Genomic DNA, 26,575 nt, shown 5'->3' with positions numbered 1-26,575 from the left:
CTAACTAAGATTCTATACAGCTGCAACATGACTTGCCAATTCTTATTCTCAATGCCCTGGCCAATGAAGGCAAGCATGCCGTATGCCTTCTTGACTACCTTCTCCACCTGTGTTGCCCCTTTCAATGGCCTGTGGACCTGTACTCCTAGATCTCTTTGACTTTCAATACTCTTGAGGGTTCTACCATTCACTGTATATTCCCTACCTGCATTAGACCTTCCAAAATACATTACCTCACATTTGTCCGGATTAAACTCCATCTGCCATCTCTCCGCCCAAGTCTCAAAACAATCTAAATCTTGCTGTATCCTCCGACAGTCCTCATCGCTATCCGCAATTCCACCAACCTTTGTGTTGTCTGCAAACTTACTAATCAGACCAGTTACATTTTCCTCCAAATCATTTATATATACTACAAAGAGCAAAGGTCCCAGCACTGATCCCTGTGGAACACCACTGGTCACAGCCCTCCAATTAGAAAAGCATCCTTCCATTGCTACTCTCTGCCTTCTATGACCCAGCCAGTTCTGTATCCACCTTGCCAGCTCACCCCTGATCCCGTGTGACTTCACCTTTTGTACTAGTCTACCATGAGGGACCTTGTCAAAGGCCTTACTGAAGTCCATATAAACAACATCCACTGCCCTACCTGCATCAATCATCTTAGTGACCTCCTCGAAAAACTCTATCAAATTAGTGAGACACGACCTTCCCTTCACAAAACCGTGCTGCCTCTCACTAATACGTCCATTTGCTTCCAAACGGGAGTAGATCCTGTCTCGAAGAATTCTCTCCAGTAATTTCCCTACCACTGAAGTAAGGCTCACCGGCCTGTAGTTCCCGGGATTATCCTTGCTACCCTTCTTAAACAGAGGAACAACATTGGCTATTCTCCAGTCCTCCGGGACATCCCCTGAACACAGTGAGGATCCAAAGATTTCTGTCAAGGCCTCAGCAATTTCCTCTCCAGCCTCCTTCAGTAGCCTGGGGTAGATCCCATCAGGCCCTGGGGACCTCGTCTTTTTGGGTCTCAATGTGACCCAGGCTATCTACACACCCTTCTCCAGACTCAACATCTACCAATTTCTTCTCTTTGGTGAATACTGATGCAAAGTATTCATTTAGTACCTCGCCCATTTCCTCTGGCTCCACACATAGATTCCCTTGCCTATCCTTCAATGGGCCAACCCTTTCCCTGGCTACCCTCTTGCTTTTTATGTACGTGTAAAAAGCCTTGGGATTTTCCTTAACCCTATTTGCCAATGACTTTTCGTGACCCCTTCTAGCCCTCCTGACTCCTTGCTTAAGTTCCTTTCTACTTTCCTTATATTCCACGCAGGCTTTGTCTGTTCCCAGCCTTTTAGCCCTGACAAATGCCTCCTTTTTCTTTTTGATGAGGCCTACAATATCTCTCGTTATCCAAGGTTCCCGAAAATTGCCGTATTTATCCTTCTTCCTCATAGGAATATGCTGGTCCTGAATTCCTTTCAACTGCCACTTGAAAGCCTCCCACATGTCAGATGTTGATTTGCCCTCAAACATCCGCCCCCAATCTATGTTCTTCAGTTCCCGCCTAATATTGTTATAATTAGCCTTCCCCCAATTTAGCACATTCATCCGAGGACCACTCTTATCCTTGTCCACCAGTACTTTAAAACTTACTGAATTGTGGTCACTGTTACCGAAATGCTCCCCTACTGAAACATCTATGGCCTGGCCGGGCTCATACCCCAATACCAGGTCCAGTACCGCCCCTTCCCTAGTTGGACTGTCTACATATTGTTTTAAGAAGCCCTCCTGGATGCTCCTTACAAACTCCGCCCCGTCTAGGCCCCTGGCACTAAGTGAGTCCCAGTCAATATTGGGGAAGTTGAAGTCTCCCATCACCACAACCCTGTTGTTTTTACTCTTTTCCAAAATCTGTCTACCATGTGCTCCTCTATCTCCCACTGGCTGTTGGGAGGCCTGTAGTTAACCCCCAACATTGTGACTGCACCCTTCTTATTCCTGAACTCTACCCATATAGCCTCACTGACCTCTGAGGTGTCCTCCCGCAGTACAGCTGTGATATTCTCCTGAACCAGTAGCGCAACTCCGCCTCCCCTTTTACATCCCACTCTATCCCGCCTGAAACATCTAAATCCTGGAACGTTTAGCTGCCAATCCTGCCCTTCCCTCAACCAGGTCTCTGTAATGGCAACAACATCATAGTTCCAAGTACTAATCCAAGCTCTAAGTTCATCTGCCTTACCCGTAATACTTCTTGCATTAAAACATATGCACTTCAGGCCACCAGACCCGCTGTGTTCAGCAACTTCTCCCTGTCTGCTCTGCCTCAGAGCCCCACTGTCCCTATTCCCTAGTTCTCCCTCAATGCTCTCACCTTCTGACCTATTGCTCCCGTGCCCAGCCCCCTGCCATGCTAGTTTAAACCCTCCCGTGTGACACTAGCAAACCTCGCGGCCAGGATATTTATGCCTCTCCGGTTTAGATGCAACCCGTCCTTCTTATATAGGTCACACCTGCCCCGGAAGAGCTCCCAGTGGTCCAGATAATGGAAACCCTCCCTCCTACACCAGCTGTTTAGCCACGTGTTTAGCTGCTCTATCTTCCTATTTCTAGCCTCACTGGCCTCTAGTGACAGCTAACGTGGGTTCGCCAATGTTGTTTGTGCCAATATATTAGTAGATTCAGGATGGTAATGGGCACTGTGAGCCCTTTAGGAACAGAATATTGCAAATTAAAATAAGGAAATGGGAGACTCATTGAGTAAATATATTTGGACCAGTCTCCACAGGTGAGGAGGAGGATAGCATACCAGGTATTCCTGGCAAACTCATAACAAATCAAGGACTGGAACTCACTAAAGCTACTTAAGAAAGAAAAGAGTGTTAGAAAGAGTGATCACTAAAGTGTGACAAATCGCCAGAACCCCAGGTTTTAAAAGAAATTGATGAGGAAATTACAGATGCTTTAGCCATCATCTACCAAAGTTCCCCCAGTTAAAAAGTTGCCTCTCCAAATTGGAAAACTGCAACTGTATCTCCCCCATTTAAGAAAGGTGAGGTAGAGAAACCAAGGAATTCAAGGCCTTTAGTCTAACATATGTTGTGGGAACGTTAGGTGGATTGTCCATGATAAATTGCCCTTAGTGTCCAAAATTGCCCTTAGCGTTGGGTGGGTTACTGGGTTATGGGGATAGGGTGGCGGTGTTGACCTTGGGTAGGGTGCTCTTTCCAAGAGCCGGTGCTGACCCGATGGGCCGAATGGCCTCCTTCTGCACCGTAAATTCTATGATAATCTATTGAAATGTTATTGAAATCTATAATTAGGGACAGAGTACTTAATTTGCACTGATGAGAGACAGCCAACACGGATTTGTAAATGGAAAGTCATGTCTAATGAACCTAATTGAATTTTTTGAGGAGGTAATGAAAGTAGCAGACAGGATGTTAATAGATGTCGTTTATGTGGATTTCCAGAGGGCATTCAATAAAATTCCATTTAAAAGACTGTAAACCAAACTTAAAGCATGTGCAATTGAAGGCAAATGATTGACCTACTCGGGGTTTTGATTAGGCGGCAGAAGACAAAGAGTGGGAATGATGGACATCTGCTCGCATTGCAATGAGGTCACCAGTGGTGAACCGTAATAATCTATACTGGGGTCTCAGCAATTCCCTTTATTTATTAATTACTTGGCACAATCAGGACATAAGAAATTCTGATACAGTAATGAGTGTAGATGGGAGCATAACATTATAAGGAGACATTGATGGAAAGGAGTGGATGAAGCTGATATGAGTATTATATAAACAGTGAAAAGAATACTGAAGGTCCAAACAGACTTCGGAAGCTGTGCAGACAGATCACTGAATTGTGAGGATGCACTGCACAGACTTCATTAGAAACACAAAAAGGTATTTGTTAATGAGAACTGTACAGCAGACACTTGGTTGAACCTAGTCCCCTACATGTCTCCTGCCTAAGAGAGGACTCCACCCCTTGGGGTGATTACCCACTCAACTCCCAATTGGTCCCCCAAGCCATGTGACCCTTACTCAGCTGTGTTGCCTTTAAAGGGACAATCACCACATCCCTCCCCCTTTAACTCCTTTATACAATCTTCAATAACTAAATTACTCAGTCTAAATTCTCACCCAACATTATATACATGAGTTAGACAATTATAAATCGAGGTTATCGAGGAGTTTTCTGTTTCTTGTAGAGTGGTATAATTCTGTTGTCTGAGATGCTTCCACAGGATCGACATTAACAGGAACTGCAATAACGGCTACCTCTTCTGGCACATGACGTTCATTACTATTTGCTTCCACGGAGACATCAGTTTGATCAAGTACTTCTATATTTATGGGTTTGGAAACGTTCCTTGAGGGCAACACTGATTGCTGGAGCATCCCCCTACTCCTTGTGTGATCCACGGGTTTACAAACGAGCCTTCCCTCCATGTCTGCTGGCGTCCGGACTCAGGTACAACTTAACCCACCACCGAAGTTTCATATTCTGACCCCATGTCATTACGTGCTTAACGTGTTGCAGTGGTGATGGCTCATCGATGAGATCTTGAGGCTTGTGTTTAATCAAAACACTTTTATTGGTAAGCTTTAGCTCTGTACAGTTCCAAATATAGACTATAGATCACTTGGTTGCATGGTGTACCGAAAACAACCACTGTCTAAATGTCGGAAAGAACAAGGAACTGATCATCAACTTCAGGAAGCATAGCACGACACATTCCCGTCTGCATCAATGGGAAGTGAAGATGGTCGATAGCTTTAAGTTCCTGGGGGTCACCATCACCAGCAGTCTGTCCTGGTCCACTCACGTTGATGCAACAGTCAAAAAAACCCAACAACGTCTCTACTTCCTACGGAAGCTAAAGAAATTTGGCATGTCTGCATCGACTCTCGCAAACTTCTACAGATGTGCCATAGAGAGTATCCTATCTGGCTGCATCACAGCCTGGTATGGCAACTGCTCGGCCTAAGATCGTAAGAAACTGCAGCGTGTGGTGAACTCAGCCCGACGCATCACACAAGCTTGCCACCCCCACATTGATTCTGTATACACCTCCCGCTGCCTCAGGAAGGCAGACAGCATTATCAGAGACCACTCCCACCCAGACTTTGCCCTCTCCCAGACCCTTCCATCAGGCAGAAGATACAGAAGTCTGAAGACTCGCACATCTAGACATAGGAACAGTTTCTTCCCCACAGCTACTAGACTCCTCAACGACTCCCCCTCGGACTGATCTGTTCCCTGTAAGAACACTATTCACGACGCCCTATGCTGCTCTTGCTCATGTATTTGCTTTGTTTGGCCCCTTGTTTCGCACTGTAACCAATCACTGTTTGTCGATGTACCATTTGTCAATGTTCTCTGTTGATTATTCTTTTGTCTACTATGTACGTACCGTGTACGTTCCTCGGCCGCAGAAAAATACTTTTCACTGTACTTCGGTACATGTGACAATAAATCAAATCAATCAATCAATCAATACCTTGTCACTCCCTATGACAACTTGCTCAATAATCTCACAGTCTCTCTCCCTGAATTCCATATCTATCTCCTCGTTCTTTTGGGTGAAGACAGATGTGAAATATTCGTTCAACACCCTACCAATGTCCTCTGGCTCCATCCACAGCTTCCCCCCTTGGTCCTTAATGGGCCCTACTCTTCCCTCGTTATCCTCTTCCCATTGATATACTTATAGAATATCTTGGTATTTTCCCTACTTTTACCAGCTAGAGATTTCTCATATCCCTCTTTGCTCTCCTAATTGTTTTCTTAAGATCCATCCTGCACTTTCTGTACCCCACTAATGACTCTGTAGATTTGCTCCCCTTGTATTTGTTAAAAATCTCTCTTTTCCTTCTCATTGTATCCTGAATATCTCTGGTCATCCAGGGTTCTCTGGGCGTGTTACTCCTTCCTATTACCCTAGAGGGAACATGTTGGGTCTGTACCCTCCACATTTCCTCTTTGAACACCCACCACTGCTCTTCTGTAGATCTCCCCACCAGTAACTTGTTCCAATCTACCTTGGCCAGATCCTGCCATATTTTACTAAAGTCTGCTCTCCCCCAATCCAAGACCTTTTTCTGCAATTTGTCTATTTCCTTGTCCATAACAAACTTAAATTGCACCAAGTTGTCGTCACTATCACTAACATGCTCCCCCACTGTCACATCAATCACCTGCCTCATGCGGACCTCCTCATACCATCTTTCATTCCCCTCCTTCTGGGCCTTTCATTACCCTTTGTCTCGGGTCTTTCATGGTGTGTGGTGCATGGAATCACAAAACAAGGGAAATAATCAAAGAGAAAGCAATGACACATCCAGTAGCCAAGGAAAGCCTGAGAACTCTTTACGCATCCGAATGCCTGTCCTTCTACTGTTCGTTTTCTGCTCCGATATTGCTGGAAAGGACTTGGCTTTCTCCAAGTAACAAGATGGGGAGTTTGAGACTTCCGCTTGTGACCACGGAGTGATTGGTCACATAAAGGGCTGTTCCTGTTCAAAGTCACAGAAAAGGGCTCTTTTTACCCAGATCCGGGTGGAATTTTGATGAAAAGGCGTAGGTGAATGTTAGAGGAGTAGTCCCTGGAATGGTATGTCTTCTGATCACCGGACCCGGCAGAAAACAGTGAGAGGTTTGGCTGGAAGGTTGAAGCAGTCTTGTGCTTCACAGACAGTCTCTTCCAGCATGCAGGCGGCGGAGGGGCAAGGTGTAAGGCCCCAGGTACAGGAACTGATGACTTTTATCAAGGAGGAATTCCATAAACAGAGGAATGAAATGCATGAGGATCATGCAAAGGGCATTGCAGAAGCTGTGGCATCCCTGAAGAGTACTTTGGGGCGGATGGAGAGGTGTTTGGAGGTGCAGGGGTCACAGATTGGGGAGACTGAAGGAGTGATCTCGGACCACAGCGTGTGGTGGCTCTGGAGGCGGAGGTGGGGCTCCTAGGAGACCTCTGTAAAACACTGAGGGCAAAGGTGGAGGAGCAGGAGAACGCCTCGAGAAGGCAGAACCTGCGAATAGTGGGCCTGCCTGAAGGAGTGGAAGGTGTGAGTGCCACGAGGTACGTCTCGAGGATGCTGGCAGGACTGGTGGCAGAAGGGGTGCTAGATAAGGCACCTGAAGTGGACCGAGCGCATAGGTCTCTGAGGCAAAAGCCTAGAGCTGGGGACCGCGGTGATCGTGAGACTCCATAAATTTGTGGAGAAAGAAAATTCTACGGTGGGCCAGGGAGAAGCGTAGCTGCGACTGGGAGGGAAATAACGTCCGGATGTATCAGGACATCGGAGCCGAGTTGGCAAAACGGCGGGCAGGTTTCAACAAGGCCAAGGCTGTGCTGTACCGGCGGCAGATCAGGTTTGGGGGGCTCTACCCGGGGAAATTATGGGTGATGTTTGGAGGCCGGGAGTATTATTTCGAGACCCCAGAAGCAGCCGAAGATTTCATTAAGGAGCATAAACTGGGGGAGAACTGAGTGGACAATGCTTGGGAACCGGGGTGCTGGCACTATGTAATGGGCGGGAGCATGTTGAAGTGGGTGTAGGGATTGGGGCATTTTTGCTTTTTTTTGTGGTGGGGTGGGGGCGGCGGGTTCTGTTCAATGTTGAGATTGTAAGGAGTTGTAGGGGTGAAAAGTTTATGTGGGGATGGATGTTCCCATCCCCCCTCCTGTTTTATGGGACTGCTTGTGTTTAACATCTGTTTGTTTGCTTTTGGAGAAGGCTACCTGGAGTTCAGGAGAAGTCCTTGTTTGGGTGGGGGAGGGTAAGGCCAGCGGGAGGCCTTCTTCTTGGAGCTGAGGAGTGTGGGGGGGGAGGGTCATTAGGATGTGCCTTTGGGCAGGGGCAGCCGCGCTAGCAGGTTATGCTGGTGAACGGAAGTGAGGTGGTGGGGGAGAGGCCAAGAGGGGTGGCCGGGGGGAGGAGGGAAAGGGGAAGTGGGGGTGGGGTTTCTGCGACGCAGCGGGGGTGAGAGATGACATGGTCAAGGGCGAAGATTGGGGCCATCTGGGATGGGATAGGTACAGAGTGGAATTAAAGGGGCAGGAGTTAAGTGGGGAAGATGACGGACGGTAGAGGGGATTGGAGGCGCAAGCCTCCGGTAAGGTTGATAACGTGGAACGTCCGGGGAATGAATGGGCCGGTTAAAAGGTCGCGGGTGTTCACGCACCTCACGAGCTTGAAAGCGGGGATTGTCTTTTTGCAGGAGACACCCCCCCGTGTCAACGACCAGGTTAGGTGAAGGAAGGGGTGGGTCGGGCAGGTTTTTCACTCGTGGTTTGATTTGAAATCGAGGGGTGTGGCGATTTTAATGAGCAAAAAAATGGGATTCGTGAGTACGAAGGAGGTGAGGGATCCAGGTGGGAGATATGTGATTGTGAGTCGGGTATTGGAAGGGGCACTGGTAATGTTGGTAAATGTGTATGCCCCAAATTGGGATGATGTGGGTTTTATGTGGGGGTTGTTGGCAGCAATCCCGGATTTTGGCCACGTACCAGTTGATCATGGGAAGAGATTTTAACTGTGTCCTGGAGCCGAGGGTGGATAGATAGAGCCCCAGGTCGATGGGTAGGGTGCGAATGGCAAGGGAGCTGGTGGGGGGTTTATGGAGAGGATGGGTATGGTGGATCCATGGCGCTTTCAGAACCCAGGGGGAAGGGAGTATTCCTTCTTTTCACACGTCTATAAGGTGTATTCGAGGATTGATTACTTTGTAGTGAGTCGGGAGATTTTGGTTGGGGTGGAGGGGGCAGAGTATGCGGAGATAGTTATCATGCACCCCACTGGCTGGATATTCGGTTCAGTACGGGACGAGAGCAGAGGCCGGGGCGGAGGTTTGACTCAGGGTTGTTGGCGGATGGAGGTTTTGTGATAAGGTGCGGTTGGCGATTAGGGATTATGTGGAGTTCAATCAGAATGGGGAGGTGTCGGCGGCCATTTTTTGGGAAGCACTGAAGGAAGTGATCCGGGGATAAATTATCTCATTTACGGTTCGTGCGAATAAGGAAAGGAGGGCGGAACATGGCCGTCTAGTGAGCGAGATAGTGGAGGTGGACAGGGAATATTCGAGGGTGCCCACCGTGGAGGATTGGGGAGGAGGAAAGTTGCAGGGGCAATTTGACAGGCTGACAACGGGGAGGGCGGTAGGGCAACTGTGTAGGGCAAGAGGGGTGCAGTACGAGTATGGGGAGAAGGCGAGCCGCATGCTGGCGCACCAGCTGCGGAGGCAGGCTGCGTCCAGGGAAATATTGAAGATCCGGACTGGGGCTGGGGATGTGGTGTCAGAGCCAGGGAAGATAAATGAGGCATTTAGAGAGTATTACTAGGGACTTTATGAGGCAGACCCAGGAGGAGAGGAGGGGGATTTGGGGTGGTTTCTGGACGAGCTGGAATTTCCCCAGGTGGAGGAAGCAAAGAGGCAGGCTTTGGAGGAGCCCCTGGGGCCGAGGGAGGTGCTGGATAGTATCAGGGGTATGAAGTCGGGGAAGGCCCCTGGGCCGGATGGGTACCCGGCAGAATTGGTTGGCAATGCCAAGCTGGCATTTTTACGCAAGTGTGATTTGGCCGGGGTTGCCCACCCGGGGTGTGGTGGGGGGGGGGGGGGGGGGGGGGGGGGGATCCTCTCATGTTGTGTTCAGGCTTGGGGGGTGGGGGAGGGAGGTTGGGGATTTGTTTGTGGGCCTCAGAGATCGGGACGCCAGTTAAAAATGGCACCCCGATCTCTTGCTACAATGGGGAGCTGTAAAACACGGGCTATGTGTGGCCTTTGCGTGTGTTCCCTGTTTAGGCCCCTTATTCAATGCAAATCGCATTGAATAGCCATGTGTTCTCAGCACTGTGAGCGCAGGGAAACACGCGGCTAAACGCGCTCGCTCAGGAACTTTGTTCCCTTTTGGGAAAATCGAGCCCACTGACTCCGGGGAACAAAATATCCAGAAAAAGAATCAAAGAATCACACGGAGACAGCAGAATTCTGCTTTCTTGGGTGCTGCAGATATTCAGCTCGATTATAGGTTATACGGCATGCTTGCCTTCATTGGCCGGGGCATTGAGTATAAGAATTGGCAAGTCATGTTGCAGCTGCACAGGACCTTGGTTAGGCCACACTTGGAGTATAGTGTTCAATTCTGGTCGCCACACTACCAGAAGGATGTGGAGGCTTTAGAGAGGGTGCAGAAGAGATTTACCAGAATGTTGCCTGGTATGGAGGGCATAAGCTATGAGGAGCGATTGAATAAACTCGGTTTGTTCTCACTGGAACGAAGGAGGTTGAGGGGCGACCTGATAGAGGTATACAAAATTATGAGGGGCATAGACAGAGTGGATAGTCAGAGGCTTTTCCCCAGGGTAGAGGGGTCAATTACTAGGGGGCATAGGTTTAAGGTGAGAGGGGCAAAGTTTAGAGTAGATGTACGAGGCAAGTTTTTTACGCAGAGGGTAGTGGGTGCCTGGAACTCACTACCGGAGGAGGTAGTGGAAGCAGGGACGATAGGGACATTTAAGGGGCATCTTGACAAATATATGAATAGGATGGGAATAGAAGGATACGGACCCAGGAAGTGTAGAAGATTGTAGTTTAGTCGGGCAGTATGGTCGGCACGGGCTTGGAGGGCCGAAGGGCCTGTTCCTGTGCTGTACATTTCTTTGTTCTTTGTTCTTTGTATAGAGCCATTGCCATTCGGTATGAGTCAATGTATCAGTGGGGAGACTACGAGATCACAATATACACAAGTTCCCCAATGCCAACATGCCCAGTGACCTGGTGGGAGTTCACATGGGATGTTCTGAAAAGTGTCAGTTCCTATTTGTGTTTCAGGAAATAAATTAAGTTCTATCTGGTGCTTCAGACGAGTAGGGAGAATGTTTCTATTTGGGAGATCAGATTGTGACATCATTATTCATGTTCCTCTTTCCCACCCAATTTAACGCATTCCCTGGAATCTCTCGTTCTCTCAGTCTCACCTTCCACATTGTTTCCTTGTTGATGTTTTGAACATCCCTTGCCCTTGGCAATATTGTTCATTATTTCAGCCGTTTGCTTAAACTTCGCTGCAAATAAAAGATATGTTACAAATGGCGAAGGTTCTAGAAGTAGTTTGAGCGACGCATAATACTGTCACACCGCCCTGGGCAAGCGCGCGGTCAATTGCAGCCCACTGACCCCACAGTCACATAAGACAAAGATAAAAATCCTTTGTTGTCACAAGTAGGCTTACATCAACACTGCAATGAAGTTACTGTGAAAAGCCCCTAGTCGCCACATTCCGGCGCCTGTTCGGGTACACGGAGGGAGAATTCCGAATTCTCAGCTAGTATGGGAATTGAACCCGTGCTGCTGGCCTTGTTCTGCATCACACACCAGCTGTCTAGCCCACTGAGCTAAACCAGCCAATAAATGCCCAATGTCTTTGGCCAGTCAATAATTACAGTCACCAGGTGAAATACAATTACTGTTTATTTATACCAAGAGTTATCATGAAATATGCAGTATTTTTTGAAAGTATTTTTATTCAACAAGTTTTCAACAGTTCTATAATTCACGACAACTCCACAAAACCACCCCCCCAGACCACCCAAACCTCACCCCCCCCTTCATCAGGGTGGGGAAGCTGACCTCCACCCCAGCAGGTCCCGCCTGCGAGTGATCAGCGAGGCAAAGGCTAAAACATCTGCCCCCGTACCCGTCTGCAGCTCCGACACCCCGAATATGGCTTCTAGGGGACTCGGCTCCACGTCTACATGTAAAACCCCCAAAATGGTGCTGGACACCGTCCTCCAAAACTGTTCCAGCTTCGGGCAGGCCCCAAAACGTATGAGCATGGTTCTTGGGGACCCCCGACATCGCTCACAGGCATCCTCCACCCCCTCCAACAGCAGGTTCATCCTTGATTTTGCGAGGTGCGCCCTGTACACGACCTTCAGCTGTATCAGCCCCAACCTCGCACACAGGGTCGAGGCATTCACCCTCCGCAGCCCCTCACACCTCAGACCCCCTTCCAGCACTAACACCAACTCTTCCTCCCACTTAATAATAATCTTTATTGTCACAAGTAGGCTTACATTAACACTGCAATAAAGTTACTGTGAAGATCCCCGAGTCGCCACATTCCGGCGCCTGTTCAGGTACACAGAGGGAGAACAGCACGTCTTTCAGGACTTGTGGGAGGAAACCGGAGCACCCGGAGGAAACCCACGCAGGCACGGGGGGAACGTGCAGACTCCGCACAGACAGTGACCCAAGCCGGGAATCTAACCCGGGACCCTGGTGCTGTGAAACAACAGTGCTAACCACATTGCTACCGTGCTACCTTCACCTCCTCCATGGACACCCCGTCCTCCTCCAAAATCCTCCCATAAATCACCGAGACAACGCCCCCCCATACCCCCCCCCCCCCACCTTCCTCGCCACGTCCCGTACCTGTATATACCTGAAGCCTTTGCCCCTCACCAACCCAAATCTCTCGCCCAACTCCTCCAAACTCACAAATCGCCCTCCCAGAAACAGATCCTTCATTTCCTTAATCCTCTCTCCTCCCATCCCAGGAACCTCGCATCCATCCCCCCCCCCCCCCCCCCCCCCGCCCCCCCCCCCCCCCCCCGGCTCGAACCCGTGATTCCCCCTAATCGGCATCCCCCCTGACCCGGCCCCCAGCTTGGAAGTGCTGCCAAACCTGCCTCCAGATATTCATCGTGGCCACCACCCCCGGACTCACCGAATACGTCCCCAAGAGCCCGCCTCCATCCTCACCCTCAAAGCCCCCCTCCCAGCTCCATCCCATTTGCCATCCAATAATAATACACCAAATGTGGGAGGCCCAAGCTGCCGTCCCCTCTGCACTATCACCTTCCTCGCCCAAACAAACGTGGAGCTTGTCCACCCCCCGAAAAAACACCATCAGGAATCGCAGCAAAACATTCATTTTAACTGCCTGCACCCCCAGGGTCAATGACAGAAGGAAATTGTCCCAACTCGACAAATGGGACTTCACCGTCCCCACCAAACTAGTGAAATTAAATTTCCAAAGCCATGCCCAATCCTGGGAAATCTGCACCCCCAAATACCTAGAATGAGACGCCACCAATAAGGGGAAATGGGAGCCCCCCCCCTCACCCCCCAACCCCCGTTCCCACTCCCAGAGGGGAGGTCACAAAGTATTCACTTTTCCATCAATTCAACTTGTACCCTGAAAATGTCGCAAATCTCTGGAGAAACCCCATTATACTCCCCACTGAAGAGCTGTGCTCCAAGATGTACATCAACAAGTCATCTGCATACAAGGACACCCTGTGTTCCACCACCTCCCCCCCCCCTCCAACCCTCCCTCACTATCCCCTTCCAGAACCCCGAGCTCAATGGCCAAGCTGTATAACCAATGCAGTCAGCAGGGGAGACGTGGGACACCCCTGCCTCGTACCCCGACGTGATACAAAATACCCTGAATTGATGCTATTTGTGCACACGCTCGCCATCAGCTCCTTATACACCCACCCACTTATACACACTCACTACAAACTTCGGTCTAATCCCAAATTTCTCCACTACCACCATCAAATAAGTCCACCCGATTGAACGCTTTCTCCGCATCCAACACCACCACCACCACCTCCGTCTCCCTCCCCCCTCTGGCAGAGAAAGCACCCTCAACAACCTCCTCACATTCGAGGACAACTGTCTTCCCTTAACGAACCCCACCTGGTCCTCCCCAGTCACCTTTCGAAGGCACTCCTACAACCTTAAGGCCAACACCTTTGCCAATATCTTGCCGTCTACATTCAGCAGAGATATGGACCTATACGACCCACAGTCTACCGGATCCTGTCCGTCCTCACCCACCGAGGTGATCTGGTCGCTGTGCTGTGACAGGGCCTCCTCCACCCCCTTCAACTTCTCTCCTTGCTCCCAGACCTTCAGTGATGTCTTCATCACTGCCGCCTTTACCTGGGCAATTGCCTCCTCCACCCGCTCTTTCATCAAAGCCATCATCTACCTCCGAAGCATCTCCATGTGCTTGGCAAGCAGCCTCTCAAAATCCACCACCATCACCTTGGTCAGAGTTTCCACTGTGAGGGGAGTGGCCCCACCCAGCGACCCAGCCTCCGCCATCTTTCTTCAGGCAGGACTCACAGCCTCACTCGCCAGCGGTCCTTCACTCGCCCCCTTCTTTCCAGAACCCTTCTTCTGGGGCTTCGACATTTCTTGCCTTCCTTATAACTTCCCACCTCAACTCATCCACAAACGTCCTCTGAAACCGAGCATAAAATTCCAAAAACCAGAGACTCAAGCTGGAGCCACCCAATGTGTGACCTCCACTTACATTCTGCCACCGGACATCCCCATGAAATTTGCAGTCAGCACAACTGGGGCACATCAAGCTAACCTACTGCCCCCTCTAACTGCCCCACCCTCTACCCACACACACAACACAGGCGCACACAGAGGGGGAGGGGGGGGGGGGGTGAAAATAATAAGGATGAAGGTCAAAGGATAAGAGTCTTTGTGTCAGATGGTAGTTCTTTAGCACACTTTCTTCGCAACGTGCTCACTGTTATGTATCTGGTTTACCGCTGGTAATGGTCTTTGGAGAGTCATTTGCTCTTGTCAGAGTTCTTGTAGTTTAGAAAAATGCGGCACTTCTTCAGCCCGAGGTTCACAGTCAGGCTCCCATCTTTCTGTAGAGAGAGTGGGTCAATTCTGCCTTTTGGATTGGATTGGATTGGATTTGTTTATTGTCACGTGGACCGAGGTACAGTGAAAAGTATTTTTCGGCGAGCATCTCAACACATCATTTCGTCCATGGGAAGAAAAGAAAAGAAAAAGAAAATACATAATAGGGCAACACAAGGTACACAATGTAACTACATAAACACCGGGTGAAGCATACAGGGTGTAGTGTTAATCAGGTCAGTCCATAAGAGGGTCGTTTAGGAGTCTGGTAACAGCGGGGAAGAAGCTGTTTTTGAGTCTGTTCGTGCGTGTTCTCAGACTTCCGTATCTTCTGTCCGACGGAAGAAGTTGGAAGAGTGAGTAAGCCGGGTGGGAGGGTCTTTGATTATGCTGCCGCTTTCCCCAGGCAGCGGGAGGTGTAGATGGAGTCAATGGATGGGAGGCAGGTTTGTGTGATGGACTGGGCGGTGTTCACTACTCTTACCTTTCAGGAGAGAGTTTAGCCGGATCATTTACCTCCGAGTTGCCAAAATTGAAACTGAAAGCTCCTTGGGTGTCTGGGCCACTTCAGTTGGATAAGATCTAATCACCACCTGTTATCGAGCAGACCACAGCCATTTGGGCCAGTTCATTGGCTACCAGCCAAATCAATCAAACTGAGTCCCAGCCAATCTCTGTCATTAGTGCCGGTCACGACTTCCGGGTGCGGCGATGACCAGCTGAGTCGCACGTTTCGGCAGCTCCCTGTGAAACGGACTTTTGGGCTCTTGATAGGAGCCCCAACGGCAATTTTGACGGCTAAAAACACTGTGCGGTAAACCAGAAGGGAATCCCCCCTGGATACGGATGGAAAAAGGAGGAGAGAGTGGCCAGATTGCAGTGGATCCTTTAGAACAGCGGCAAGGAAGGCAAGCAAAAACCAAGATGGCGTCGGAAGGTGGCAGTTTAACATGGGGCCCTGAACAACAAGAGTTCTTGAAATGCTGTGTGGAAGAGATCAAAAAGGAAATGAAGAAAGAGCTGTTGGCCCCGATACTACAGGCGATCGAAGGGCTAAAGGAGGAACAAAAGACCCAGGAGCGGGAGCTTCGGGTCGTGAAGGCAAAGGCAGCCGAGAATGAGGACGATATACAGGGCCTGGTGGTGAAGACGGAGACGCAGGAGGCACATCAGAAACGATGTGTGGAAAGGTTGGAGGCACTGGAAAACAACGCAAGGAGGAACAACCTGAGGATTCTTGGTCTTCCTGAAGGTGTGGAGGGAGCGGACGTCGGGGCATATGTGAGCACGATGCTGCACTCGTTAATGGGAGCGGAGGCCCCGGCGGGTCCGTTGGAGGTGGAGGGAGCATACCGAGTGATGGCGCGAGGACCGAGAGCAGGAGAAATTCCCAGAGCCATAGTGGTGAGATTCCTCCGTTTTAAGGATAGAGAAATGGTCCTTAGATGGGCGAAGAAAACTCGGAGCAGTAAATGGGAGAACGCGGTGATCCGCGCTTATCAAGACTGGAGTGCGGAGGTGGCGAGAAGGAGGGCGAGCTTTAATCGGGCCAAGGCGGTGCTTCATAAAAAGAAGATAAAATTTGGAATGCTGCAACCGGCAAGACTGTGGGTCACATATCGAGGGAGGCACCACTACTTTGAGACGGCGGATGAAGCGTGGACTTTTATTGTGGAAGAAAAACTGGAATGAGCGGGTTATTAAAAAGAACGTTCGAACAAAGTGGTGGGGCGAATGTGGGGGGCAAAGAGGGGTTTTATGTACTAATCCTGCGATGTGGTAACTTTTCTCTCTCCCACAGGTGGTGATGGGGGGAGGAGGGGAGGTGGAGGAGATGGGGCGTTGGCCATTGGGGGCGGGGCCAAGGGAGAAGCGCAGGCTTGGTTCCCGCGCTATGATAATCATGGCGGGAATAGAGAAGCAGGAAGGAGGGGGCGTCGCACGGTGCGAGCCGATGTCACGGGGGGAAGCCGAGGTCAGCCAGAGTTTGCTGACTTCTGGGAGCAACATGGGGGGAGTAATTACGCTAGCGGGGGATCTAGCGGGGGGTGTGGGAGGGGGGAATTACTGGGTTGCTGCTGCTGGGGAGAGGGGGGAGCTGGTATGGGAGAGGATGGGCGGGGGGGCACCTCCTGGGGGAGATACAGCTGCGTGGGAACCGGGTGAGGAGCTGGAAAAAGGTGATGGCTAATCGACAAGGGGGGAGGGTAGGAAGCCCCCCAACTCGGCTGATCACGTGGAACGTGAGAGGGCTGAACGGGCCGATAAAGAGGGCACGGGTACTCGCACACCTTAAGAAACTTAAGGCAGATGTGGTTATGTTACAGGAAACGCACCTGAAACTGATAGACCAGGTTAGGCTACGCAAAGGATGGGTGGGGCAGGTGTTCCATTCGGGGCTAGATGCGAAAAACGGGGGTGGCTATATTAGTGGGGAAGCGGGTAATGTTCGAGGCAAAGACTATAGTGGCGGATAACGGGGGCAGATACGTGATGGTGAGTGGCAAACTACAGGGGGAGACGGTGGTTTTGGTAAACGTATATGCCCCGAACTGGGATGATGCCAATTTTATGAGGCGGATGCTAGGACGCATTCCGGACCTAGAGATGGGAAAGCTGATAATGGGGGGAGATTTTAATACGGTGTTGGAACCAGGGCTGGATAGGTCGAAGTCCAGGACTGGAAGGAGGCCGGCAGCAGCCAAGGTACTTAAAGATTTTATGGAGCAGATGGGAGGTGTAGACCCGTGGAGATTTAGCAGACCTAGGAGTAAGGAGTTCTCGTTTTTCTCCTATGTCCATAAAGTCTACTCGCGAATAGACTTTTTTGTGCTGGGTAGGGCATTGATCCCGAAGGTGAGGGGAACGGAGTATACGGCTATAGCCATTTCGGATCATGCTCCACACTGGGTGGACTTGGAGATAGGGGAGGAAACAGGAGGGCGCCCACCCTGGAGAATGGACATGGGACTAATGGCAGATGAGGGGGTGTGTCTAAGGGTGAGGGGGTGCATTGAAAAGTACTTGGAACTCAATGATAATGGGGAGGTCCAGGTGGGAGTGGTCTGGGAGGCGTTGAAGGCGGTGGTTAGAGGGGAGCTGATATCAATAAGGGCACATAAAGGGAAGCAGGAGAGTAAGGAACGGGAGCGGTTGCTGCAAGAACTTTTGAGGGTGGACAGACAATATGCGGAAGCACCGGAGGAGGGACTGTACAGGGAAAGGCAAAGGCTACATGTAGAATTTGACTTGCTGACTACAGGCACTGCAGAGGCACAATGGAGGAAGGCACAGGGTGTACAGTACGAATATGGGGAGAAGGCGAGCAGGTTGCTGGCACACCAATTGAGGAAAAGGGGAGCAGCGAGGGAAATAGGGGGAGTGAGGGATGAGGAAGGAGAGATGGAGCGGGGAGTGGAGAGAGTGAATGGAGTGTTCAAGACATTTTATAAAAAATTATATGAAGCTCAACCCCCGGATGGGAGGGAGAGAATGATGGGCTTCTTGGATCGGCTGGAATTTCCCAAGGTGGAAGAGCAGGAAAGGGTGGGACTGGGAGCACAGATCGAGGTAGAAGAAGTGGTGAAAGGAATTAGGAGCATGCAGGTGGGAAAGGCCCCGGGACCGGATGGATCCCTAGTCGAATTCTATAGAAAATATGTGGACTTGCTCGCCCCGGTACTGACGAGGACCTTTAATGAGGCAAAGGAAAGGGGACAACTGCCCCCGACTATGTCTGAAGCAACAATATCGCTTCTCTTAAAGAAGGAAAAGGACCCGCTACAATGCGGGTCCTATAGACCTATTTCCCTCCTAAATGTAGATGCCAAGGTCCTGGCCAAGGTAATGGCAATGAGAATAGAGGAATGTGTCCCGGGGGTGGTCCATGAGGACCAAACTGGGTTTGTGAAGGGGAGACAGCTGAACACGAATATACGGAGGTTGTTCGGGGTAATGATGATGGCCCCACCAGAGGGAGAAACGGAGATAGTAGTGGCGATGGATGCCGAGAAAGCATTTGATAGAGTGGAGTGGGATTATTTGTGGGAGGTGTTGAGGAGATTTGGTTTTGGAGAGGGGTATGTTAGATGGGTGCAGCTGTTGTATAGGGCCCCAGTGGCGAGCGTGGTCACGAATGGACGGGGATCTGCATATTTTCGGCTCCATAGAGGGACAAGGCAGGGATGCCCTCTGTCCCCATTATTGTTTGCACTGGCGATTGAGCCCCTGGCGATAGCGTTGAGGGGTTCCAAGAAGTGGAGGGGAGTACTTAGGGGAGGAGAAGAGCACCGGGTATCTTTGTATGCGGACGATTTGCTACTATATGTGGCGGACCCGGCGGAGGGGATCCCAGAAATAATGCGGATACTTGGGGAGTTTGGGGATTTTTCAGGGTATAAATTGAACATGGGGAAAAGTGAGTTGTTTGTGGTGCATCCAGGGGAGCAGAGTAGAGAAATAGAGGACCTACCGTTGAGGAAGGTAACAAGGGACTTCCGTTACCTGGGGATCCAGATAGCTAAGAATTGGGGCACATTGCATAGGTTAAATTTAACGCGGTTGGTGGAACAGATGGAGGAGGATTTCAAGAGATGGGATATGGTATCCCTGTCAATGGAAGGGAGGGTGCAGGCGGTTAAGATGGTGGTCCTCCCGAGATCCCTCTTTGTGTTTCAGTGCCTCCCGGTGGTGATCACGAAGGCTTTTTTTTAAAAGGATTGAAAAGAGCATCATGGGTTTTGTGTGGGCCGGGAAGACCCCGAGAGTGAGGAAGGGATTCTTACAGCGTAGCAGGGATAGGGGGGGGCTGGCACTACCGAGCCTAAGTGAGTATTATTGGGCCGCTAATATTTCAATGGTGAGTAAGTGGGTGGGAGAGGAGGAGGGAGCGGCGTGGAAGAGATTAGAGAGGGCGTCCTGTAGGGGGACTAGCCTACAGGCTATGGTGACAGCCCCATTGCCGTTCTCACCGAGGAACTACACCACAAGCCCGGTGGTGGTGGCTACACTGAAGATTTGGGGACAGTGGAGACGGCATAGGGGAAAGACTGGAGCCTTGGGGGGGTCCCCGATAAGAAACAACCATAGGTTTGCCCCGGGGGGAATGGATGGGGGATATGGAATGTGGCAAAGAGCAGGAATAACGCAACTGAAAGATCTGTTTGTGGATGGGAAGTTCGTGAGTCTGGGAGCGCTGACCGAGAAATATGGGTTGCCCCAAGGGAATGCATTCAGGTATATGCAGCTGAGGGCTTTTGCGAGGCAACAGGTGAGGGAATTCCCGCAGCTCCCGACACAAGAGGTGCAGGACAGAGTGATCTCAAAGACATGGGTGGGGGATGGTAAGGTGTCAGATATATATAGGGAAATGAGGGACGAAGGGGAGACTATGGTAGATGAACTAAAAGAGAAATGGGAAGAAGAGCTGGGGGAGGAGATCGAGGAGGGGCTGTGGGCAGATGCCCTAAGCAGGGTAAACTCATCGTCCTCGTGTGCCAGGCTAAGCCTGATTCAGTTTAAGGTATTACACAGGGCACATATGACTGGAGCACGGCTCAGTAAATTTTTTGGGGTGGAGGATAGGTGTGCGAGGTGCTCGAGAAGCTCAGCGAATCATACCCATATGTTTTGGTCATGCCCGGCACTACAGGGGTTTTGGATGGGGGTGACAAAGGTGCTTTCAAAAGTAGTAGGAGTCCGGGTCGAACCAAGCTGGGGGTTGGCTATATTTGGGGTTGCACAAGAGCCGGGAGTGCAGGAGGCGAGAGAGGCCGATGTTTTGGCCTTTGCGTCCCTAGTAGCCCGGCGCAGGATATTGCTAATGTGGAAAGAAGTCAAGCCCCCGGGGGTGGAGACCTGGATAAATGACATGGCGGGGTTTATAAAGCTAGAGCGGATTAAGTTCGTCCTAAGGGGGTCGGCTCAAGGGTTCACCAGGCGGTGGCAACCGTTCGTCGAATACCTCGCAGAAAGATAGACGGAATGGGAAAAAGAAGGCAGCAGCAGCAGCCCAGGACCGGGGGGGGGGGGAGGAACCAGAAGGACTCTCAGGGTTGTTAATATATACTGTATAGTATGTATAGGTCGTTGCTACGGATAATTATATATTGGACTGTTAAATTATATTTTTGGAGAGTGTTACTTGTGACAAGGCAGTTGCCAATAAGGGTTAGTTTTCATTTTTGTTATTTATTATTTATTCATTTTTTTGTTTATAAAATAGGTCATTGTTATTTGTGTTGTTATAATATTGTGTAAAGGATGCACAATGTACTGTGTTGGTTGACCAAAAATTTTCAAGAAAATATTTAATAAAAAAAAAATTAGTGCCGGTCACTCTGCATCTTCAGCCCAAATCAACACAGGTTTCTGCTTGAAGTAAAGGCACGGGCTACCTTAAAGACAGGTCCATCACTCATCCATGGATCAAAAATGTAACAGCAAAAATAAAAGAAAGGGGCAATTAGGGAATGAACAGGAAGGACCTGTCGGACACTTTGTGATTTTTATCAATGACTTGGAGGAGGGGGCTGAAGGGTGGGTCAGTAAATGGATGAGGTGGAGGGCTGTTGTAGGCTGCAAAGGGACATTGATAGGATGCAGAGCTGGGCTGAAAAGTGGCAGATGGAGTTTAACCCTGATAAGTGCGAGGTGATTCATTTTGGTAGAAAAAATTTGAATGCGGATTACAGGGTCAACGGCAGGGTTCTGAAGAATGTGGAGGAACAGAGAGATCTTCGGGTTCATGTCCACAGATCTCTGAAGATTACCACTCAAGTGGATAGAGCCGTGAAGAAGGCCTATAGTGTGTTAGCGTTTATTAACGGGGGGCTTGAGTTTAAGAGCCGCGGGGTTATGCTGCAACTGTACATGACCCTGGTGAGACCACATTTGGAGTATTGTGTGCAGTTCTGGTCACCTCATTATAGGAAGGATGTGGAAGCATTGGAAAGGGTGCAAAGGAGATTTACCAGGATGCTGCCTGGTTTGCAGGATAGGTCTTATGAGGAAAGGTTGAGGGAGCTAGGGCTTTTCTCTTTGGAGCGGAGGAGGATGAGAGGCGACTGGATTTCGGCGGCAGCGGTGCGCAGGGGCCTTCTGGGAGGTGAGTACTTACTTTAAAAAGCCTTGCCTTTACAGGAGCAGCCCTTTGGATTTCGGCGGCAGCGGTGCGCAGGGGTCTTCTGGGAGGTGAGTACTTACTTTAAAAAGCCTTACCTGGTCCCGTGTCTGTTCTTCTTTTCTGTTTTATTTGTTTTTATATAAGGCGGGAACCGGAAGTTCGACCCGCGGACCTCTGGGAAGTCGTCCCCCCCAACCAATAAATTCTGGTGGAGAGGAAACCCGAGACACTACACGTGTAGTGTCTCCCACCCGCCCTCCTCCTCTAACCTAATAATAAGACCCATTGGTGTAAGGTAAGTGCCATATTATATTATTATTATATTATTAGCATTGTGCAGGTCAAGGTTCGGAGGTGGAGGAGCAGTCTCTGTCAGCGAGAGAACCTGAGAACATCTAAGACACTCAGAAGGTAAGAAGGTAAATAAGTGATTTTTACTTATTTTTACTTTTATACCTTTTTTCAAATTGTGTGTGTCGGGGGGAAACTGAAGTGACATCACAGAAAATCTGTGGCCTGAGTGGCTGGTTGGGATTCTACCCTAAATTTTAAAAAAAATTTGAGTATTTGGTAACTAATTAAACATAATAACTTAATTATAATTTAGAGGGATATCTAAGCCAGAGATCGGAGAGTATTATAGTTAGCTATCACATTTCAATTAGAAATCTAGTGCTAGGAAACAGATAGTTGACAGTAACTTTGAAATTTTTTTTAAAATATTTTTAAAAAAAAAGACAAATTTTAATTTTAATTTTAATTAATTGATGCAATGTCAGTTAGAGGGGTGCTGTGCTCTGACTGTGAGATGTGGCAGGTCCGGGAGGCTTCCAGCGTCCCGGATGGCTTCATCTGCAGAAAGTGCACCCAACTGGAGCTCCTCACAGACCGCATGGTTCGGTTGGAGCAGCAATTGGATGCACTTAGGAGCATGCAGGTGGCGGAAAGCGTCATAGATCGCAGTCATGTAAATGTGGTCACACACAAGGTGCAGGCAGAGAAATGGGTGACCACCAGAAAGGGCAGGCAGTCAGTGCAGGAATCCCCTGTGGTTGTCCCCCTCTTGAACAGATATACCCCTTTGGATACTGTCGGGGGGGATAGCCTATCAGGGGAAAACAGCAGCAGCCAGAGCAGTGGCACCACGGCTGGCTCTGATGTTCAGAAGGGAGGGTCAAAGCGCAGTAGAGTAATAGTAATAGGGGACTCTATAGTCAGGGGCACAGATAGGCGCTTCTGTGGACGTGAAAGAGACTCCAGGATGGTATGTTGCCTCCCTGGTGCCAGGGTCCAGGATGTCTCCAAACGGGTAGAGGGAATCCTGAAGGGGGAGGGCAAACAGGCAGAGGTCGTTGTACATATTGGTACTAACGACGTAGGCAGGAAGGGGCATGAGGTCCTGCAGCAGGTGTTCAGGGAGCTAGGCAGAAAGTTAAAAGACAGGACCTCGAGGGTTGTAATCTCGGGATTACTCCCTGTGCCACATGCCAGTGAGGCTAGAAATAGGAAGATAGAGCAGATAAACACGTGGCTAAACAGCTGGTGTAGGAGGGAGGGTTTCCATTATCTGGACCACTGGGAGCTCTTCCGGGGCAGGTGTGACCTGTATAAGAAGGACGGGTTGCATCTAAACCGGAGAGGCATAAATATCCTGGCCGCGAGGTTTGCTAGTGTCACACGGGAGGGTTTAAACTAGTATGGCAGGGGGGTGGGCACGGGAGCAATAGGTCAGAAGGTGAGAGCATTGAGGGAGAACTAGGGAATAGGGACAGTGTGGCTCTGAGGCAGAGCAGAGGGGGAGAAGTTGCTGAACACAGCGGGTCTGGTGGCCTGAAGTGCATATGTTTTAATGCAAGGAGCATTACGGGTAAGGCAGATGAACTTAGAGCTTGGATTAGTACTTGGAACTATGATGTTGTTGCCATTACAGAGACCTGGTTGAGGGAAGGGCAGGATTGGCAGCTAAACGTTCCAGGATTTAGATGTTTCAGGCGGGATAGAGGGGGATGTAAAAGGGGAGGCGGAGTTGCGCTACTTGTTCGGGAGAATATCACAGCTGTACTGCGAGAGGACACCTCAGAGGGCAGTGAGGCTATATGGGTAGAGATCAGGAATAAGAAGGGTGCAGTAACAATGTTGGGGATATACTACAGGCCTCCCAACAGCCGGCGGGAGATAGAGGAGCAGATAGGTAGACAGATTTTGGAAAAGAGTAAGAACAACAGGGTTGTGGTGATGGGAGACTTCAACTTCCCCAATATTGACTGGGACTCACTTAGTGCCAGGGGCTTAGACGGGGCGGAGTTTGTAAGGAGCATCCAGGAGGGCTTCTTAAAACAATATGTAGACAGTCCAACTAGGGAAGGGGCGGTACTGGACCTGGTATTGGGGAATGAGCCCGGCCAGGTGGTAGATGTTTCAGTAGGGGAGCATTTCGGTAACAGTGACCACAATTCAGTAAGTTTTAAAGTACTGGTGGACAAGGATAAGAGTGGTCCGAGGATGAATGTGCTATATTGGGGGAAGGCTAATTATAACAAGATTAGGCGGGAACTGAAGAACATAGATTGGGGGCGGATGTTTGAGGGCAAATCAACATCTGACATGTGGGAGGCTTTCAAGTGGCAGTTGAAAGGAATACAGGACCGGCATGTTCCTGTGAGGAAGAAAGATAAATACGGCAATTTTCGGGAACCTTGGATGACGAGTGATAGAACCTTGGTAGGCCTCGTCAAAAAGAAAAAGGAGGCATTTGTCAGGGCTAAAAGGCTGGGAACAGACGAAGCCTGCGTGGAATATAAGGAAAGTAGGAAGGAACTTAAGCAAGGAGTCAGGAGGGCTAGAAGGGGTCACGAAAAGTCATTGGCAAATAGGGTTAAGGAAAATCCCAAGGCTTTTTACACGTACATAAAAAGCAAGAGGGTAGCCAGGGAAAGGGTTGGCCCACTGAAGGATAGGCAAGGGAATCTATGTGTGGAGCCAGAGGAAATGGGCGAGGTACTAAATGAATACTTTGCATCAGTATTCACCAAAGAGAAGAAATTGGTAGATGTTGAGTCTGGAGAAGGGTGTGTAGATAGCCTGGGTCACATTGAGATCCAAAAAGACGAGGTGTTGGGTGTCTTAAAAAATATTAAGGTAGATAAGTCCCCAGGGCCTGATGGGATCTACCCCAGAATACTGAAGGAGGCTGGAGAGGAAATTGCTGAGGCCTTGACAGAAATCTTTGGATCCTCGCTGTCTTCAGGGGATGTCCCGGAGGACTGGAGAATAGCCAATGTTGTTCCTCTGTTTAAGAAGGGTAGCAAGGATAATCCCGGGAACTACAGGCCGGTGAGCCTTACGTCAGTGGTAGGGAAATTACTGGAGAGAATTCTTCGAGACAGGATCTACTCCCATTTGGAAGCAAATGGACGTATTAGTGAGAGGCAGCACGGTTTTGTGAAGGGAAGGTCGTGTCTCACTAACTTGATAGAGTTTTTCGAGGAGGTCACTAAGATGATTGATGCAGGTAGGGCAGTAGATGTTGTCTATATGGACTTCAGTAAGGCCTTTGACAAGGTCCCTCATGGTAGACTAGTACAAAAGGTGAAGTCACACGGGATCAGGGGTGAGCTGGCAAGGTGGATACAGAACTGGCTAGGCCATAGAAGGCAGAGAGTAGCAATGGAGGGATGCTTTTCTAATTGGAGGGCTGTGACCAGTGGTGTTCCACAGGGATCAGTGCTGGGACCTTTGCTCTTTGTAGTATATATAAATGATTTGGAGGAAAATGTAACTGGTCTGATTAGTAAGTTTGCAGACGACACAAAGGTTGGTGGAATTGTGGATAGCGATGAGGACTGTCGGAGGATACAGCAGGATTTAGATTGTCTGGAGACTTGGGCGGAGAGATGGCAGATGGAGTTTAATCCGGACAAATGTGAGGTAATGCATTTTGGAAGGTCTAATGCAGGTAGGGAATATACAGTGAATGGTAGAACCCTCAAGAGTATTGAAAGTCAAAGAGATCTAGGAGTACAGGTCCACAGGTCATTGAAAGGGGCAACACAGGTGGAGAAGGTAGTCAAGAAGGCATACGGCATGCTTGCCTTCATTGGCCGGGGCATTGAGTATAAGAATTGGCAAGTCATGTTGCAGCTGTATAGAACCTTAGTTAGGCCACACTTGGAGTATAGTGTTCAATTCTGGTCGCCACACTACCAGAAGGATGTGGAGACTTTAGAGAGGGTGCAGAAGAGATTTACCAGAATGTTGCCTGGTATGGAGGGCATTAGCTATGAGGAGCGATTGAATAAACTCGGTTTGTTCTCACTGGAACGAAGGAGGTTGAGGGGAGACCTGATAGAGGTATACAAAATTATGAGGGGCATAGACAGAGTGGATAGTCAGAGGCTTTTCCCCAGGGTAGAGGGGTCAATTACTAGGGGGCATAGGTTTAAGGTGAGAGGGGCAAGGTTTAGAGTAGATGTACGAGGCAAGTTTTTTACGCAGAGGGTAGTGGGTGCCTGGAACTCGCTACCGGAGGAGGTAGTGGAAGCAGGGACGATAGGGACATTTAAGGGGCATCTTGACAAATATATGAATAGGATGGGAATAGAAGGATACGGACCCAGGAAGTGTAGAAGATTGTAGTTTAGTCGGGCAGCATGGTCGGCACGGGCTTGGAGGGCCGAAGGGCCTGTTCCTGTGCTGTACATTTCTTTGTTCTTTGTTGACTTAATAGTAGTTTATAAGATAATGAGG

At 49.6% G+C, this 26,575-nt stretch overlaps 1 protein-coding gene across 3 annotated transcripts in view; it reads right to left on the bottom strand.

Moving 5' to 3' along the window:
• The window catches only part of slc24a1 (solute carrier family 24 member 1), a 325,564-nt gene that overhangs the window by 29,540 nt on the left and 269,449 nt on the right, over positions 1-26,575 (bottom strand). For 2 of the 3 annotated variants that reach the window (XM_072470316.1, XM_072470317.1), the window contains one exon: positions 11,004-11,090. The exons of the other annotated variant lie outside the window; for it this stretch is intronic. In XM_072470316.1, coding sequence (XP_072326417.1) covers positions 11,004-11,090 — 87 coding nt within the window. The remainder of the gene's footprint in view (positions 1-11,003; positions 11,091-26,575) is intronic. 3 annotated transcript variants of the gene reach the window in all.

This window comes from Scyliorhinus torazame, chromosome 12, assembly GCF_047496885.1.
Source record: "Scyliorhinus torazame isolate Kashiwa2021f chromosome 12, sScyTor2.1, whole genome shotgun sequence".
Classification (NCBI taxonomy): domain Eukaryota; kingdom Metazoa; phylum Chordata; class Chondrichthyes; order Carcharhiniformes; family Scyliorhinidae; genus Scyliorhinus; species Scyliorhinus torazame.
The sequence above is the reverse complement of the archived record's forward strand: the minus strand, read 5'-3'. Positions and strand labels throughout refer to the sequence as shown.